This window comes from Nestor notabilis, unplaced genomic scaffold (assembly GCF_000696875.1).
Source record: "Nestor notabilis isolate BGI_N333 unplaced genomic scaffold, ASM69687v1 scaffold30246, whole genome shotgun sequence".
NCBI classification, from domain to species: Eukaryota; Metazoa; Chordata; class Aves; order Psittaciformes; family Psittacidae; genus Nestor; species Nestor notabilis.
Window position 1 is genome coordinate 22,096 of NW_009933817.1, and position 16,144 is coordinate 38,239.

Genomic DNA, 16,144 nt, shown 5'->3' on the forward strand with positions numbered 1-16,144 from the left:
CTGGAAAATGTTATTCTTGTATTATTCCAGGAAAAGAAAAAAAAAAAAAAAAACCTCATGCTGCTAAAAATCTGCTGCCTGTGGAAAGATTTTTTAATACACTAGTGCTTACATATTCTATTTATGTTAATTGACTTATAAATAATACATTTTATTAATCTTAATATTGGAATCTTGATCATGATAAAGACCCTTTTATTTGGTCTCTTCGCAGGCTTTACAAGTAAATATTCTTTAGACCACAAAATATTCCCCCTCTTTTCCTTTTTTATGAATACTTTGATACTTCCCCCCTGCCGTGAAATACAGCCACAGTTCAAAGTGACTCAAAACGTGGTGGTTGTTTCCAAAGTGTGATACAGTCAAGGTATCTGGCTCTGGTTTTTTGGACGTCGTCTTTACCTCTCCTTGCGCAAAGATTGATTAAATCTTACCTGCGCTGCAAATATTTGTCAAAAAAAAAAATAAAAATTGCGTGCTGGTTTCAGACATGTCGCATTCTGCTAAACTATTTGGCTAACAGCAGATCACATTCTTCCGGTGTTGGGCAATATTGACCTTAAATTGGCTAAGCCGGCTGCTTTCATGGCATGTGAGCCGGCTGCTTACATGTTCCGAGGGCTGCATTAGCTTTATTACTCCTGCACTATAAAAACTTCTAATAATCAAATGATAAGATCATATCCTGTGGGTAATTGTGTTGTACCATGACAGGATAACTGAAAAAACATTCAGTGAAAATTGCAACCGACGGAAATCTCTACGTGTAGCGGCAATTGTTGGCACTGCTCGACTCGGTGCTGCTCCCCAGGGTCTCGCAACCCGTGTTCCTGCCCGGCTCCTCTCCAGCTGCCCCCAAAGGCCACCTCAGCAGCAGCAGGGAATGGCAGCCTCCTGGCCCTCATTTGAGACGAGGAGGAGAAAATCCTAGAACAAGTCATGCTTGTGTTTTGATTCAGTTTTACCTTAGTCATGCCGCCTCCCCGATACACGAAACATTTAATTCCAGATTTCCTGCCGCTGGCTCCGGGCCTTTGACCGGCTATGTGAAATGTATTTTTACTGCTGTCGGCCTGCCAACTGCTGAGCTCAGTGAAAAATAACTAAAATGAAAACCTTGTACTCCCACATGAACCCTTAAGATCAGAAAAGGAAATTTAAGCCACAGTTACTAATTAGCACCAAAGCTAATGAGTTCTGGTGAGGTGCAGCAGGAGGAGGAGGAGTTTGCATCCCGTGTTACCCTACAAGGCTCAGTGGAGAGCACACGAGCAGTGATTAATTGTGTCGGTCTGGGCCTTGCTCCCGTCCTGGCCATAGCCATGGGGTTAATCACACGGCATCGTTGACAGAAAGGCCTGCTTGTGGCCCAGGAGCATCTCCGTCTCCCGTGGGGCACGGGACAGCATCTGAAACCTTTACGGGTGGAATATGTAGATTTTTAATGGGCGACGTGTTCCCATGGAAACAAAACAAAGTCAAACACTCCCTTCGCAGTGCTAACAATTATTGTAATAAAATGTGTTTTTATTAAGAGCAATTTTAAATATTTAACACATGGCAGAGTGGCCTCGACGTTGCCCTGTATGAAACCCAACCCTGTCTCTAGTGAAGTCCAAAGCGCTTTGTGCAGTGCAGGGAGGAATTCAGTGTTTTCACCAATATTGCGAATGAAATGCAGCAGCCTCAAGTATGAACAAGATTATTTTTTTCCTTATTCTGCTTAGTTATGCTTTTTATTATATAAACATTAACTGTAATATTACAGTGGGAAGCAGGTATTTGGCAACTACGTATTATTTTGCTAAGTTTGCATAGAGGGAGCAGTTTCCAGTTTTAGCAGCTGTAACATGTTTAAACTCAGTTTGTAATGGGATCTGAAGATGAATATTCCCTGTGGGCTCTGCTTAGCTTCATTATTGGAGCCCTGCCAAATTCAGGGCTAGAAAGTATTATTCACGCCTCTTTGCACATACCATGTCAGAGCATGCTCAGTTAATGAATTTTGTTTCTAATATAGCATAAATTAGGTTTATATTTTAACATAATTTATGTTGAATTTTATTAAAATGTAAAATATTATGATCACGAGCAATCTAATTTCTGCTCTCCTTAGCCCAAACTGTGTTTGAACATCTAAGTATGTAAATCAAAATTGCATGCTTAGAAACTGATTCTAGGATAACAAACGAATATCTGAACCAAAGAGGTTTTTGCCTTGGAGTCTTAGATTAAAGATAATTAAGGATTCCTGGTATTTGAACAGATTTATGTTGTTTATAAGCAAAGTACATTTTCTTCATACAGTCAGCTTGTCTTTTTTTTTAACAAATTATGTTTGCTGTATTAAAGTTTGTATTTTAAAAGTTTGAGTCTTGTATTAATCCCACAGTGAGTCATTAATCATACCAAACACATTATAAAAACTTTAATCACTGAAGTTGAAACTGAGATTGTAATGCAATCCATCCCTTTTAATTATATCCTTTTTTTCCCCTTTCAGATCAAGAATTGCAAAGGGAAAACAGACAGATTAAAACTCAGTGTGTTTGATGCTTTCGGGGGAGGATATTTTTTGTTTGTGTTTCTTACTTGCTTTTTAAAAGCAATTTCGTGCACTTTGTGGAGGACAGCTACACAGTGAAAAAATCCTCTTTTAACTCTTTTCCTCTCCCCTTCTTCCTTAAAAATGACTCACTGGAGAAGGCTGGGAGCATGGTGACTGTCACCATATGGGTACGTTGCAAGGGTGGTGGTGGGCTGGTGCTGACTGCAACTTGGTGGGTGCTGTGCCCACCACCATAGGTTTCCTGCAGCCCTACTCTCATCTTCTGCCGAGTTCCTCACACTTGGCCTTGCAGTCAGGGGAAACACCAGCCTGGAAATTATGTAGCTGTTATCAAGTCAGCTGTGGCTTTGTAGGTGTTTTCCTGGCGTTTGTTGCATGCTTTTAAGGGTAAGGAGGGAAAATAAAAATAAATGGTGGAATTTTTTTTAAATCAGTCTAAAGCATAGTGGTTCATATCCTCATCTGGTACAAATTGGTGTAGCCACACAAACCACTGCAGCATTACTGACAGCCAGTTCACACGAATTCCACTGAATTTATGCCACATGATAATCTTGCCAAATAAATTGATTTATCATACTTGGATTTATAAATGTAGAGTTTACACCGTTGCTTTTGTGGTATGGAAGAAAATGGATTTATTAAGTAAACTGTTCGTAGTAGATACATTTTGTTCTTTGCTAGAATGACAAACCCTGATCAATTATTTGTTCCTTAATCCCCTAGATTAATCCTGCCATATGAAAGATTTATTAAAGGAGAGGAAGATAAGCCACTGCCTCCAGTGAAACCTCGAAAACAGGATAACAGTTCCCAGGAGAGTGAAGTGAAAACAAAAGTGTCTGGAACAAAACGCATCAAAAATGAAAACCAAAAGAGCAAGAAGGAAAAAGATAATGCGCAGAAACCCCAAGATGCATCTGAGGTTGGTTGCTTTCCTGCTTTTCAACTTTTCAATTAAAAACGTACATCTTTAATCACGTGAAATCCAATGATAAAATACATAATTTAAACTGGAGAATTCCAGCCAGTTGGCCTTGTGAGTTTGCTCAGAAATGCAGTTGTTGTGGTATTGTCTGTGTTGGGATTTTGCTGGCCTACAAACGGCAACTGGTTAGCTCCACACCGCACAGCAGTGATGGCAGAATACCAAGCACTGGATGTAACAAGTACCGTTTCTGCTCATTGTGTTATACAGTGGTCACCACTAAAAGATCAGCAGCTGCCAAAAGGAAACCACACAACTACCACAGTTATTTCCTAATCTAAGTATAGGGTGCAGGAACCTCTAATACTGTTGATAATACTGTGGTAACTGTTGGACACAGCTGATTTTTATAATGGTAACCTCTGGATCATCCCTTCTGTGCTCACAGATGTATGCATGTCTGTCAAAAAACATAAGACTTCCTAGGATTTTTATCGTATTATGCTAAATTTCTCTTTAGACTAAAAGGTCAGAGTTTGAGGGAACCACCTTCCAAGCCCTGAGACTGACTTCCCTCTCATATGCCACAGATGGTTTTCTGCTGAGATAGGTTCCTAGTCTGTCACCTGCTTCACCCGGGCAGGCCCTGGTCTCTACATAAAGCCATGTTACCTGGAGACATAGGACAGCCCCTAAAAGAAGAGATTTTATTTTTACAGCCTGGGGTAAGACAGATCACTAGAATTCATATTTATCTGCAAATAAGGGTAAATTTCACATGTTGTTAAGTGATACAAATCAGTGGAGGTTTGCTACGGTATTTATTACTTAGGCACTTTCTTTTGCACATCCTGCCCACTCTCTCCTGTGCCCTGCTTGCACCCTGTGCGAACAAGGCAGCGAAGTTCCTCACACACAACCCCTACACAAGACATTGCTTTTTGTGTCTCAGTCTGCCAGATCACAGCTGCCTTCAAGGCGTTGCAATGAAAGTAAGTATTTAAAGAATGTCGAAACACATGACATGCCTGGCAGACTATGGCTGCTCCTTCGACTTCATTGCTGTCTGGCAGGTACATAAGTCCTGTACCTAAACCAGTTTAGTATTGAGTCGCTACCAGCGGTCCTCCTCCTCCTCATTGTTAAAAAAAACCCCAACAGCGTAGGACCAATAAACATGGATGCCTCAGAGACTGTGTGTACCCAGTTTTGAGAAGAGGAGATTTCTGTTTTCGAGTTCCACTACCTCTTTAAGTTGTGCTTACAAGGACAATATCAACTCCTGTCCAAACCAGAAATTGTGTTTTAAGTTGCCTTGATCAACAGTACCTTTACTATCTAGTGTAAGAACATTCCACAGAGAGGGGAGGTATTTTTGTTTTCTCTCGCAGTGTAATTTTAAAGCAGGGAATCCAGTTGGGGGAAAAACTTTCAAATACTGAAGAAAAATACATGGAGAGGAGAGTGTGCACAAACCTGCTTCTAGTGACTGGAAGGTTGCTACACAAATTGCCGAAAGCAAGGAGATGTACAATGAAGACTTGTCCTCCCTTCTCCTGTCATTCCTTCGTGCCCAGTTATTTATTGAGGGGTCTTGGATCAGCAAGATACACTGTACACTATCCATACTGCCACTGCTAAGCACAACATAACAAATCAGCAACAGAGCATCAGTCTTAACTTTGAATTTCCTTGCTTTTGTTGTTCCCTATCTCAAACTTCCTGCTGCTTAAACTGCAGTTATTTTTGTGTGGTTTGCAGGAAGGGCTCTTAAGCTGTGCTTATCGGAAATGTAGGAAGCCTAGACAAGACAATAAAAATGTACAATTACAGCAGTTTCCTATTGTAAGATGGTACCATTTATAGCGGAATTCACGTCTCCTCCCTAACTGGGATGGAAGATGTGTCCTGCCCCTCTTTAATCGGGGTGGGCTATTAAGTACCTCAGTCTTCACACAGGTCACCATATAGGCAGTTGGTCACACGACGTCCAAGCAGCAAAGGGGCCTGCAGTGGTGACTGCTTCCACCCACGGTGGGTGCAGGGCTGCAGAGCTCATTCAAGCTGTGCCATAGGGAGGGCTCCCTGCCCAGAACATGACCCTCATGGGACCAGCTTGAATAGAGACATTCAGCTTCTTTGGGTCGAGCAAAATCCAAGTCTGCTGGAGCCAGGTTATTTGTTCCTCTCACCCCAGCCAACCCCCAGCAGTGGAGTCACGTTGCCAGGCTCCACACTTGGGTGCAGTCCTCATCCAGGCACAACAGTGGTGGTGTGTTGCTCACGGGGAGCCTCTGTAGCCACACATGTAGATGTATGGCCCCAACTAAGCCACCATTTTTGCATTTGGCCTAGAAGCTGGCTGTAGCCATGAGCTATAAAAGAGTAATCAAGTTACAAAAATGTACGGTCCTCTCAATTGCATGCTCAAATTATACACTGTTAAGAAGTCTGCAGAGAGAAAATAGAACTTTAATTTATTAGGGTTACATTTGCTTTTGTGCTCTTCACTGTTTTCCTGCCATCACAATGACATTGTCAATGTAACGAGATACCAGACAAAATGCTATTAGCCTTAGACTGCACATTTCCTCACAATAGCTGAAACTTCAATCAAAATGTTGCTTAACAGAAACAAAGAGCAGAATGTACAGTTATTAAATATGATTTCTCTTTTTTTCCTTCTCCTTGCTTTGCTCATCTGTCTGGTATTTTCCTGTAATTTTATAAGCTCAAGAGACTAGTGATGGTACTTTGTAAAGGACCTAATGATGGTATTTGGCTGCAAAAGGCAGCTATGAGTTTAAAAAGAAGTTAGGATGACTAACAGACACTGTAACTAATAGGCCAACCAAACAGACAGGAATATTTAAAAGCAGCTGTGAAGAAATAAATCTCTGAGAGGGTTAGACTCGTTAGGACCTTCTCCAATCCCCTTCTCCTATGACAGACCATAAAGCAGCATTTAGATAATAACTTTCTCGATGCATCTTATCTTTACAAGGAAGAAAGAAAGAAAACAATAATAATAAAGGACTCACACAATGCTGCTGTTTTATGACTGTCTTCTACCACGACCTGTCAGAGGAGAGTGACAGCAGTTTTGAAAAGGGCTGTCAGTCAGCTGGATCACAGATGGGACGCTCTGGTGACCTCTGCGGGTCACAGTTCAGCTGGCTACATAATGGGATGAATAGTGTGAATTGTGCACACAAGCTTTATTAATGGGGGAGCAGAAAGAGCTGCGGTCCCATTGACGATAACGTATAAAAGCCATGTTTGTAATAGCAGGCACACACACTTACTGAATGTTGACAACTTCATTTTAATCTGTTAATAAAAAAATGTGTGTCCTAGTTAAGCTGTGGCAGTTATTTGCTGCCTACAATAGGGATTCCTAGTATGCCATTTCTATCATTTTCACACTTTAATGCAGAACTGGGTGTGAATGATCTCCTCTGTGATCACTGAATTTTAAGATAGCTATGCTGGAGAGACTTTATGTAAGAAAATACATGGGAATCATGTCATTTTCATAGGTGAAGTTGGCTAGCAGGATAAATTTTTACAGCTTTATCATTTGTATTATGAAATCTGCTCTCCTGCATTTCCTTAATTAATTTTAAAATAATATAACCTTGGTGTTTAGCTGTCTGCTCAAGCTCATCAGGTTACAAGCATCTGCTGTTCTGAAATGCCTTATTGTGACAGGGGTGGTGTATTTCTTAATATTTCCGGGAGGTACCTCTCTTTGTTTGAATCCGATACCTGTTGTTAGAGCCTTCACATTGCAGCAGGGTGATTGACAAGTACTCCTCTGAAAGTAGCCAACGGTGTACTGTGTATAATCTTAGGAACAGTCTGCCGAAATGCACCACGTTCTTATTGCTGTCTGTTGAATCATTCTATTAGGTTTCATCAGAACAAGAGAAGGATCAAGAATCAGCAGACCAGAAGAATTTCCCTGAACACCCTACAGTGGGAGAGATGAAACAACCTGTGCAAGGCCCTCAGTCTCTTTTACCAGAGACGGCTCGGCCACTGCCCCTGGAAAAGACAGACCTGACAGAAAGCAGCATGAACAGTGAGAAAGCTAAGGAGGAGGTTCAGCATTCATCCTCTTTCTCAAGTATATCCGTGCCCCCAGAAGAAGACACCATATTGGATGCCACCATCACAAAGCGATTACACCCCCCAGCAGATGCCCTGGAAGACAAAAAGCCTGAACAAAGACTACACAAAGCTTTTACTGACAGCTTAGAAAACGAACCTGCAGAAATGCCCTTCGCACCTTTCCCAGTCCAGCTGCCCACTCAGAGCGATGTGGAAGATGACAAATTGCCAGAGATGGCCGATTACATCGCAAACTGCACGGTGAAAGTGGACCAGCTGGGAAACGAAGATATCCACAATGCACTAAAGCAAACACCCAAAGTACTGGTGGTGCAGAACTTCGACATGTTCAAGGAAAAAGAGCTGCCTGGGTCAATGAACGATGACTCCACTTTTGGTTACACACCGCTGCTTTACTCAAAGGGTAATCCAGGCATCATGTCACCCCTGGCAAAGAAGAAGCTACTGTCTCAGGTCAGTGGGGCAGCCCTGTCGTGCAGCTATCCTTATGGTTCTCCTCCTCCTTTGATCAGCAAAAAGAAACTGAACAGCAGAGATGAACTGTCCTCAAGCATGTTGCAAGGTCCCCATGCCCCTAATTCTGATCCTGTAGCAATTAATAGGCCCTCAGTCATACAGCATGTACAGAGTTTTAAAACCAAGGAAGAAAGGAAATCAATTAATGATGTTTTTAAACATGACATGCTAAGTAAACCGGATCCTCAGCGCTGTGATTTTTCAAAACATCACCTCAGTTCTCTTGCCGAGTCATATGTACCGAAGACAGACATCCAGGACTGCAAAGATAAAATGAGTGAGAAAAGGGGACTGCAGCACTCCCATGTGCCCACTTTCTTGGCAGATTTTTATTCATCACCTCATCTGCACAGCCTTTATAGGCACACAGAACACCACCTTAATAATGAACAGACATCAAAGTACCTCCCCCGGGACATGTTCAGAGAGTCTGAAAATATTTCTACTTTTACTCAACACAAACACCCAGAAAAACTAAATCTAAATTATCGCCCATCTTTGCATCAGCAAGAAAAAAAGGCAGCAGTGGAAGCCTCTTCAGATGATCAGCCAACAGATTTGAGTCTTCCAAAGAGCATACACAAACAGACTGCAAAGGCTCTGGGCTCTAGCCTCCCTCATTCATCCATGGCCCAGCAAGAGAGCAAAGGTATCTCCCCATTCCAGGCTGCGAGCAGCCAGGCGGTGGGCCTAGACTGTAACCCCAAAGCTTGCCGTGTGTCCCCCATGGCAATGACAGCCCCGAAAAAACAGAGTGAGTTCCTCCACAGGTCTGGGAAGCAGCAGGCCCAGAGGCTGGAGAATCTGAGGAAGATAGAAGGGATGGTGCACCCTATCATCAGCCGCAGAATGAGCCCTCAAAACGTGGGAGCTGCCCGGCCTTTGAAACGGAGCCTGGAGGATTTGGACAAAGTCATTTCTGAAAAAAAAATCCGAGCTGTCTCTCCTCTGCACTTACCAAAGGAGACCCCAGCAAAAGACAAGGTTCCCGACCCAGAGGGGGAAGGCAGCAAGCCGGTGCATGGCCTCCATTCTGGCAGCATGCTGGAAAGCCACAAATATCCCCTTTCAGCCCCCATCTTCCCAGGCTTGTATCCGGGAAGCCTGTGCACAGGCCTGAACAGTCGCCTCCCACCTGGGTATTCTCATCCCCTGCAGTACTTGAAAAATCAGACCGTGCTCTCCCCACTAATGCAGCCTTTGGCACTTCACTCCTTCATGGTGCAGAGACAATTCCTCACATCCCCTGCAAACTCTCAGCAACTGTACAGACACTTAGCTGCAGCAACACCTGTAGGAAGTTCCTACGGTGACCTTTTGCATAACAGCATTTATCCTTTAGCTGCTATAAACCCTCAAGCCGCGTTCCCACCTTCCCAGCTATCCTCTGTACATCCCAGCACAAAACTGTAAACCCCCTCGCTCACAAGAGAAGGTCTGAGGAGAAAAGTTGTGTTAGCGACATTCCTGCCCCTGTGACGATGTCTCGCAGATTTAGTGATCTGTACTTTTGTCAACCAGGATGCAGTCGTGTCTTGCCTAGAGGAGCGCTTCAGAGTTTGGTGGAGACAGGACTGCTTCTTTAAATCTGGCTCCCACATCAGTCCCCTCACCCCTTATCCCTGCCCCAGAAAGAGAAAACCAACAAAAAAAAACCAAAAAAACAAACAAACAAAAAAAAAGAGGAAGACAAAAAAACATTGGATCTTGCATATGTGTTTTCTGAAAGGACTTGTATATGGTAAGAGCAGATGTTCAAAGGGAGCCGTGGAAATGCAGGCCCAGTCCTGAGCTCACTGAAATCCCATGGGAGGGCTGCATTTGCCTTTCACTGAGCCAGGGACCAGAGGCCGTGCGTTGTTGCCAGTGAGTCGAGGACTTGAGATGAACCTGGAAAGGAGAAGCGGGCCGAGAATCCGTACAATCAGTGGATGTGCTTTTTTGGGTAACTTTTCCTGACTTCTAAAGATTCAATCAATGCAATGTATAGTAAAACGGCAATAGATTTTTCATTTTAACACTATTAGAACAGAAGGGTAAGCACTGTTTAATTTGACTGTACATATCCACTTCGTAAACTACCAGTGTCACATTTGGTCACAGTAATTTATATAGTTTTGTTTGTCCAGTATATTCTGTGGTCTTTATGTTTGGTTTTTGTTTTGGGTTTCTTTTTTTTTTTTTTTTTTTTTAAATTAAACAGTATCATTTTATCTGCAACTTTTTTAAAGGCTGTGGCTGTCCTGTTTTTTTTTCTTTTATGTGTTTGTAATTTTTCCAGTTTCTCTATACTTTTGAGCAGCATTTTTGTTTCGTTTTTGTGGTAACGTTTACTGTTTACAGACTGAAGCAACTGGTTCAGATTAATCTTAATGGTTATAAACATACTGTAGGTGATGTTATGGTGCAAGGGTGCCAACAAGGTTCCTTTCCCCCCGGTCTGCCCCTGTGAGGTGCAGAGCACCTCTTGCCCTCTTCCCATAGTTGTGATGGCTCCCACGCCGCTTCTCCCCTCCCACCGAGCTTTGCTTTCCCGTATCGTGGTCCGTGAATTTGTCGAGCATTGTACTTAACCTTACCTAGGCTGTGAAACCCTCCTGCCTACCAGAGAAACGGTCTAGAAAACAAAACCTCCCTGGCACGAGCTGCTGGATGACAAAAGAGCCCAGAAAATGGATTTGTGGTTTGTGAGAATGTCGAGAATTTCAGAGATCAGGACAGGGGCCAGTGTTGATTTGGGTCAGAAGCTTACAGGTCCTGTGCCTCATGAGCGGGCTGGGCTCGGTAGGATGGGTAGGGGATGTGGTTGGGATGGTCCTTCCACAGCCCCACGGGGATCTCAGCCTCTCTCTGGACATCCTTTCCAAGGGTGAAAGCCCGGGTGTGGAGGGGCTGGGTTTTCCTAAAGAGCGAGCTTCCCTATGGCTATATATTCACTTTGCAGGACATCACCACCACAAAGCCGAGCATAGACATCAATAAAGCAAAGTGTGACCTGGAGGCTTTTTAGAATGTGAAAATTGGTTGTGATTTAAACCATCTCAGTTACTTTTCAAAGATAGCGTAATCGATACGAAAAGAAAAATGGAAACTACTAAGAAACACTTTGCATGCTAGGCATGTCATTAAATTTTCCTGTGATATGAAGCCAAATACAATATATAATGTATCATACTTAATATCCAAAGGTGGAAACCAGAATAATATACGCGTCTACTGTTAAAGATCCAGCTTCTTCAATTAAATAGTTTATATTCCTGTGGTAAAACTATATTTAAATGATTGATAAACAGACTAGTAGAACTTAGAACATGGATGTACCAGTGCAGAGCATCCTGCTGCTCCACAAATCGTACAGGAAACAGAACCACAGGCTCATCCAGGCAGAGGCCACAGTGTGGAGGACATCTCTAGTAAAGTTGCACTAGATCTGAATCACATGAGAATCAGGGGTTTGGGGAGAGGGAGGAAGAGGGTGGGGGGAAGGGGAGAGAATATAAAAATCTACAGCAAATGCAAACAGAAGCTTGATGTGTGTTTGGTAAAGCAAATGCTTCTCTTCCATCTTCTGGTTGTGTGTTCTGGAATTGTTCATTTGTTTATGCGAATCGTCCAATTTCCCTTTTGGTCGCATCCTGTTGGAGTTCCTTGGTAGGCTTTTCGGAGCCATGCTGGGGTAGGGCAGGGCTGGGGGACAGGGAAAGGGAAGGAAGGATCCTCGTTTGCCCCACGAAGAGGCTGCCCCCTGTTGGCTGGGGAAGCTCATCATATACTGGGCAAATAGTAAGGGCAATGAAAAAGAAATGATAGCATAAACCCCAAGAGAAGCATTATTTGTTTAAAAACTTTTAACAGGAATCTTGGAAATCTTTCACAAGACTATTGAATTCTCTATTGGCTGAAAAGTCTTTTTGTTTTTATTTTTTTAATGTCTTAAATGGGGCTTTGTTTGCATTGTTTGAGTTCAAGGGGCCTTATTATTGAATGAAATTGCACAAGCTTTTCTTTGTGCAATCAAAGCATTGTTATTGGTAGGTTTGTAAAGGAAACTGTGGAATCTAATTGGCAATAGAGTCATAAATCTATTTACCAGGAGCCAGTTCCAAGAAATGTTGCAATTCAAACACACTATGTCCAGGATTCATTAGGGATGCTGAAGGTTGTGAGATTCAAAGGAAAAGGCCCGGCAGCAAACAGCTCGCGTGTAGCTTCTGGCCGCATGCTGAGCTGGACTTCGTGGAGCGCGTGGGAAGTAGGGCCCGACTCCCAGTAAAATCCAACCCCCTTGCTGGGCTGGGTGGGAACAAGCTGCATTTTGCAGCGGGTCTGGCCTGGCCATGAGCTGGCCTGGCGCGAGACGTCCCCCCACTGCATTGGCGCTTAGGAAGCAGTTAGTCCAGGCTGCAGAGATCATCTTGGCAGCGCCTGGAGCTGGTGCAGGGGCAAGTGCTGCGCCCACCTCTGCTGGCACCTCCGGCCTGTCCGGGTCAGTGGGGCTGCTGCCTCTGAGGGCACCGCTGGGAACCCCCTGGTCCCTTTCTTTGCGGTGGCCAGCGAAGGAGGTCGCGGCTGACCCAGCTGTGCAGTTGTCCTGGTTTTAATGATCAAGGGGACTCCTTGCGCTGGTGTGAAGCATGGGCAGCGCTGCCGTGAGTGCGCCCTGGGTGTTTGCTGTACGCGTGGTGGACATTTCGCTCGTTCTCTTCCTCCTCCTCCCCTCTCCCCCCAGCCCCGCAGTTTTAAATATGTTCTAATAATGGCAGCATAATCTACTAGCTGTTTATACTTTTTTAACTTTCATTTGTTGTAAATATTGTATACTTTTTGTGATTCAAGTTATGTAGCCTATATGCTCTGTAAGGTGATGATTTGTATATATAAAAATGGCCCAGTAATATTATATAGTTTCCCATTTAAAAGGTTATTGAGTAACCTTTGCATTAGTTTAAACACTACCAGAAATAAAGCTGAGCCAACTATAAACACTCAATTTTTGTATGTTTTCCAAATTGTACTTATTAATGCTTTTGATACTGTATTATGTGCCAATAGTTTCCCAATCACATAGCAGGCAAAAGATATTTTGTACTTTTTGATCCACTGTAATATTTAATAAAAAATGTTACTATCTGTTCCCTTTTGTGTTTGATTAATAATTCTGTAAACAGCCCTTATCACAATGGATTACATATAATCCCATCCGACCTTTCAGCCCTCTTATATTGGCTTTTCTGGAGAAAGTATCTCCTCCTGCAAATGATTAGATTAAAGAAATGGAAGTCTGCAATTTCCTAAAGGAGGAAGAGACAAGATCTTCAGTCAGTGCCCCTCTATTTTTGCAGTGTGCTCACATTAAAGTGAGGATGTGGTCGGGCTGACTGGAGGAATGGCTTTGGAGGGGATAACATCCGTGCTTAGCCAGTGGCTTCAGCAGCAAATTTGCTCCATTTGCATCTCACGGCAGCATTCTTTTTCCACCGGTGCTGCGGGCTGGAGTTGGGATGTGAAAATCACCCCATTCTTCCCACTGCGACCATGAGTAAGATTTTGGAGTTGGATGCTAACTAGTAATTTTGCAATCACCATGTAAACTTAATGTGTACTCTGTTCCTTGATGGGTCCAAAAAGCACCCCTAAACTTTGTGGCCCTTTGAGGAGCTGTTACGACAGCAAGCACTGTCCAAGCGCTCTCACAGTCCTGATCTCCACAGATGAGAAAATCATCTGTTTGTGTGTAGGTCAGAACTGGTACTTGCCCTCACCTGGCACATCTCAGACATGGGGCAGGGCCACTTGGTAATCCCACATCGTGACCTAACTGTGGTCCTGGGGCAGCATGTGCAGGGAGTCCTTCCCCATCCCTGGGGATCCCAGGTGAGTGGCACTGGGTGCGTGGCTGAGGCTGTTTGCCGCGCCAGCCTTGGCTGGCACCCAAGGAGCACCTTCCTGCTCGGTGCCTGTGAGGGCAGCCCAGGTCCAGGGAGCGGTCCCAGTACACGCCAGTGTCGGGGACCCGCTCGCAGCCTGCAGGGAAGCGTGGGGGCACCGCACACCACGGGGAGGTTTCCCCACAACGCTGCTGCAGCAGGGCGAGCACAGACCAGTTTGACGTCACCGTTAGATGAGGCTTCCAGATACGTGCTGTGGTTGAGGGAAAGTCTCACGAGAAACCTCATTTCTTGTGTGTGCCTGGAAATGAGGAGAAATACCGGCTTGGGGAAGAGCTTTACGTCTGAGTCCTCGCTCAGTCATTTGCTCCTCAGAGCGGGCTGTGCCAGGCCTGCCATGGTTTCGATAGGCACTGTGTGTGTGAGCAGACAGAATAAACCTTCCTCTGGTTTAACTGGCTGCCTGGTAACTTCCTTTGATGCTTGGATTGTGAGAAATGGTAAATAATCACGCCATACATGTCCCCACAACAGCAGGGAAGCTATGGGAGAAGATGGGACCCTCTAGCAAATCATTTCCTCCATCCACTTCTGTCTTTGCCAAGCTGAGGCATTTTATTCTTCTCATATTGAAATGCTGCCTACTGCTGAGCACCTGCAGGAGGTAGGGCTGAACACAGACACGTATGGGTGCTGGCCTTAGCAGTAGCTGCAGAGGTGGCCATCACAACGTGGTTTCCAGCACCGTGCTTGCTTCCTTGCGTTTTTTTTTAGCCCTTCCTAGTTTCTGGATTTCCGTGTTCCTGCTGTGCAGGGGGGTACCTGTTGGGCTGCCCTGCACACACTGCAGAGCATGGCTGGAGGAAGACCTCTGGGAGCAGCACGCTGGAGCTTTTCACACGCAGATGGGCCTGGCCTGTGATGGCACTGAGGGGCTGCAGCATCCTCCCTTGGCAGGGCTGGGCACATCCTGGTGGGTTTGCTGGGTCACTTGGGTGTCGGTGAACCCACACACATGTGCAAGCGATGGAGCCAGGCAGTCTGTGCTAACTCACCCCGAAGGGCTTGCAGGGGAACAGAGGCACCCCGTTGGGGCTCAGTGGACCCCCCCGTGGGCTGGTGAGGCCTGCAGGAGGTCAGAGCCACACTTCAGAAGGGTTTGTTACCGTATTAGCAACTCGCAACCACTTCTGGTTTTCAAAGTGAAATGTCCCATGGTCTGGGCGAGGGCAAGGGATGCCGTGCCACTGGCTTGTCACCTTGTCACACCAGGTTTTAATTCAGCTGACAGCAGCGGGAAATGAACAGTTTTGGGAGCGTGAAGCAAAGCAGAGATGCAAAAGGTGGTGATGCTGACTGCAGTTCAGTTCTGAGCTCTGGGTCCGTCTCTTGCTGGCTGCCATCCTGCGATCGCACGGCAGTGCCCCGTGCAGTGCTCCTTGCAGTCACAACCAACGTGTGAGAATGATCCAGAGCAGTTCTTCTGGTTTTCCCGGGTTTCTGGGCCGCAGCAGCCTGCACAGGTGCTCCTCACGCACACCCCTCCTGGAAACCCCTGCGCCTTTCACCAGCAGGCAGGGCAGGGAAGGCTGGAAGCAGACTGAGGTCCTGGGGCAGGATCTCCCTGCCCTGGATGGATCCCAGGCTCTGTGGCTGGTTGCAGATGCTCGGTGAGCAGCTGCATCTCCCAGCAGCCTCTTAGGGTCTACCCTAACCCCATGGTGATGCTGACCTGTTTGGAACGGGGCCCTTCTTCTCCCTGCTGTGCTGCACCAGCAGTGTCTCTGCTCTGGAACTTTTGAGGAACAATTTTAGCGAAGTTTCTGGTGCTGCCAGGAGCAGGTCGGGCACAGACATCCCTGGTGATCTTTGCTGGCACTGTAACTGCTCTGGGAAATGCAGTGCTTGCCTACAGGCTTTCCGGGATTATCAGACACCTTCGGCTCTTCCTGGAGCAAGAAAACCTGAGCCTGTACCTTTGCCTTCCTCAGGCGGGGCCGGCTCACAGCTGAGCTGTTATCAGAGCATGCTGCCTCCCCAGCTGAAGGGAAACCTGGCAGTGGGCTCAGGGAAAGCAAAAGGAGCGGCCACCGGAGCATCCCCCTGTCC

The 16,144-nt window shown here is 45.2% G+C and overlaps 1 protein-coding gene across 1 annotated transcript in view; it reads left to right on the forward strand.

Annotated features, from left to right (window-relative positions):
- ARID5B (AT rich interactive domain 5B (MRF1-like)) overlaps nt 1-9,839 on the forward strand; it is a gene marked incomplete at its 5' end in the record, with an annotated part of 29,240 nt that extends 19,401 nt beyond the window's left edge. Inside the window, 2 exons of the mRNA XM_010017055.1 lie at nt 3,296-3,494; nt 7,410-9,839. Coding sequence (XP_010015357.1) covers nt 3,296-3,494; nt 7,410-9,560 — 2,350 coding nt within the window. The remainder of the gene's footprint in view (nt 1-3,295; nt 3,495-7,409) is intronic.
- Nucleotides 9,840-16,144: the final 6,305 nt, after the last annotated feature.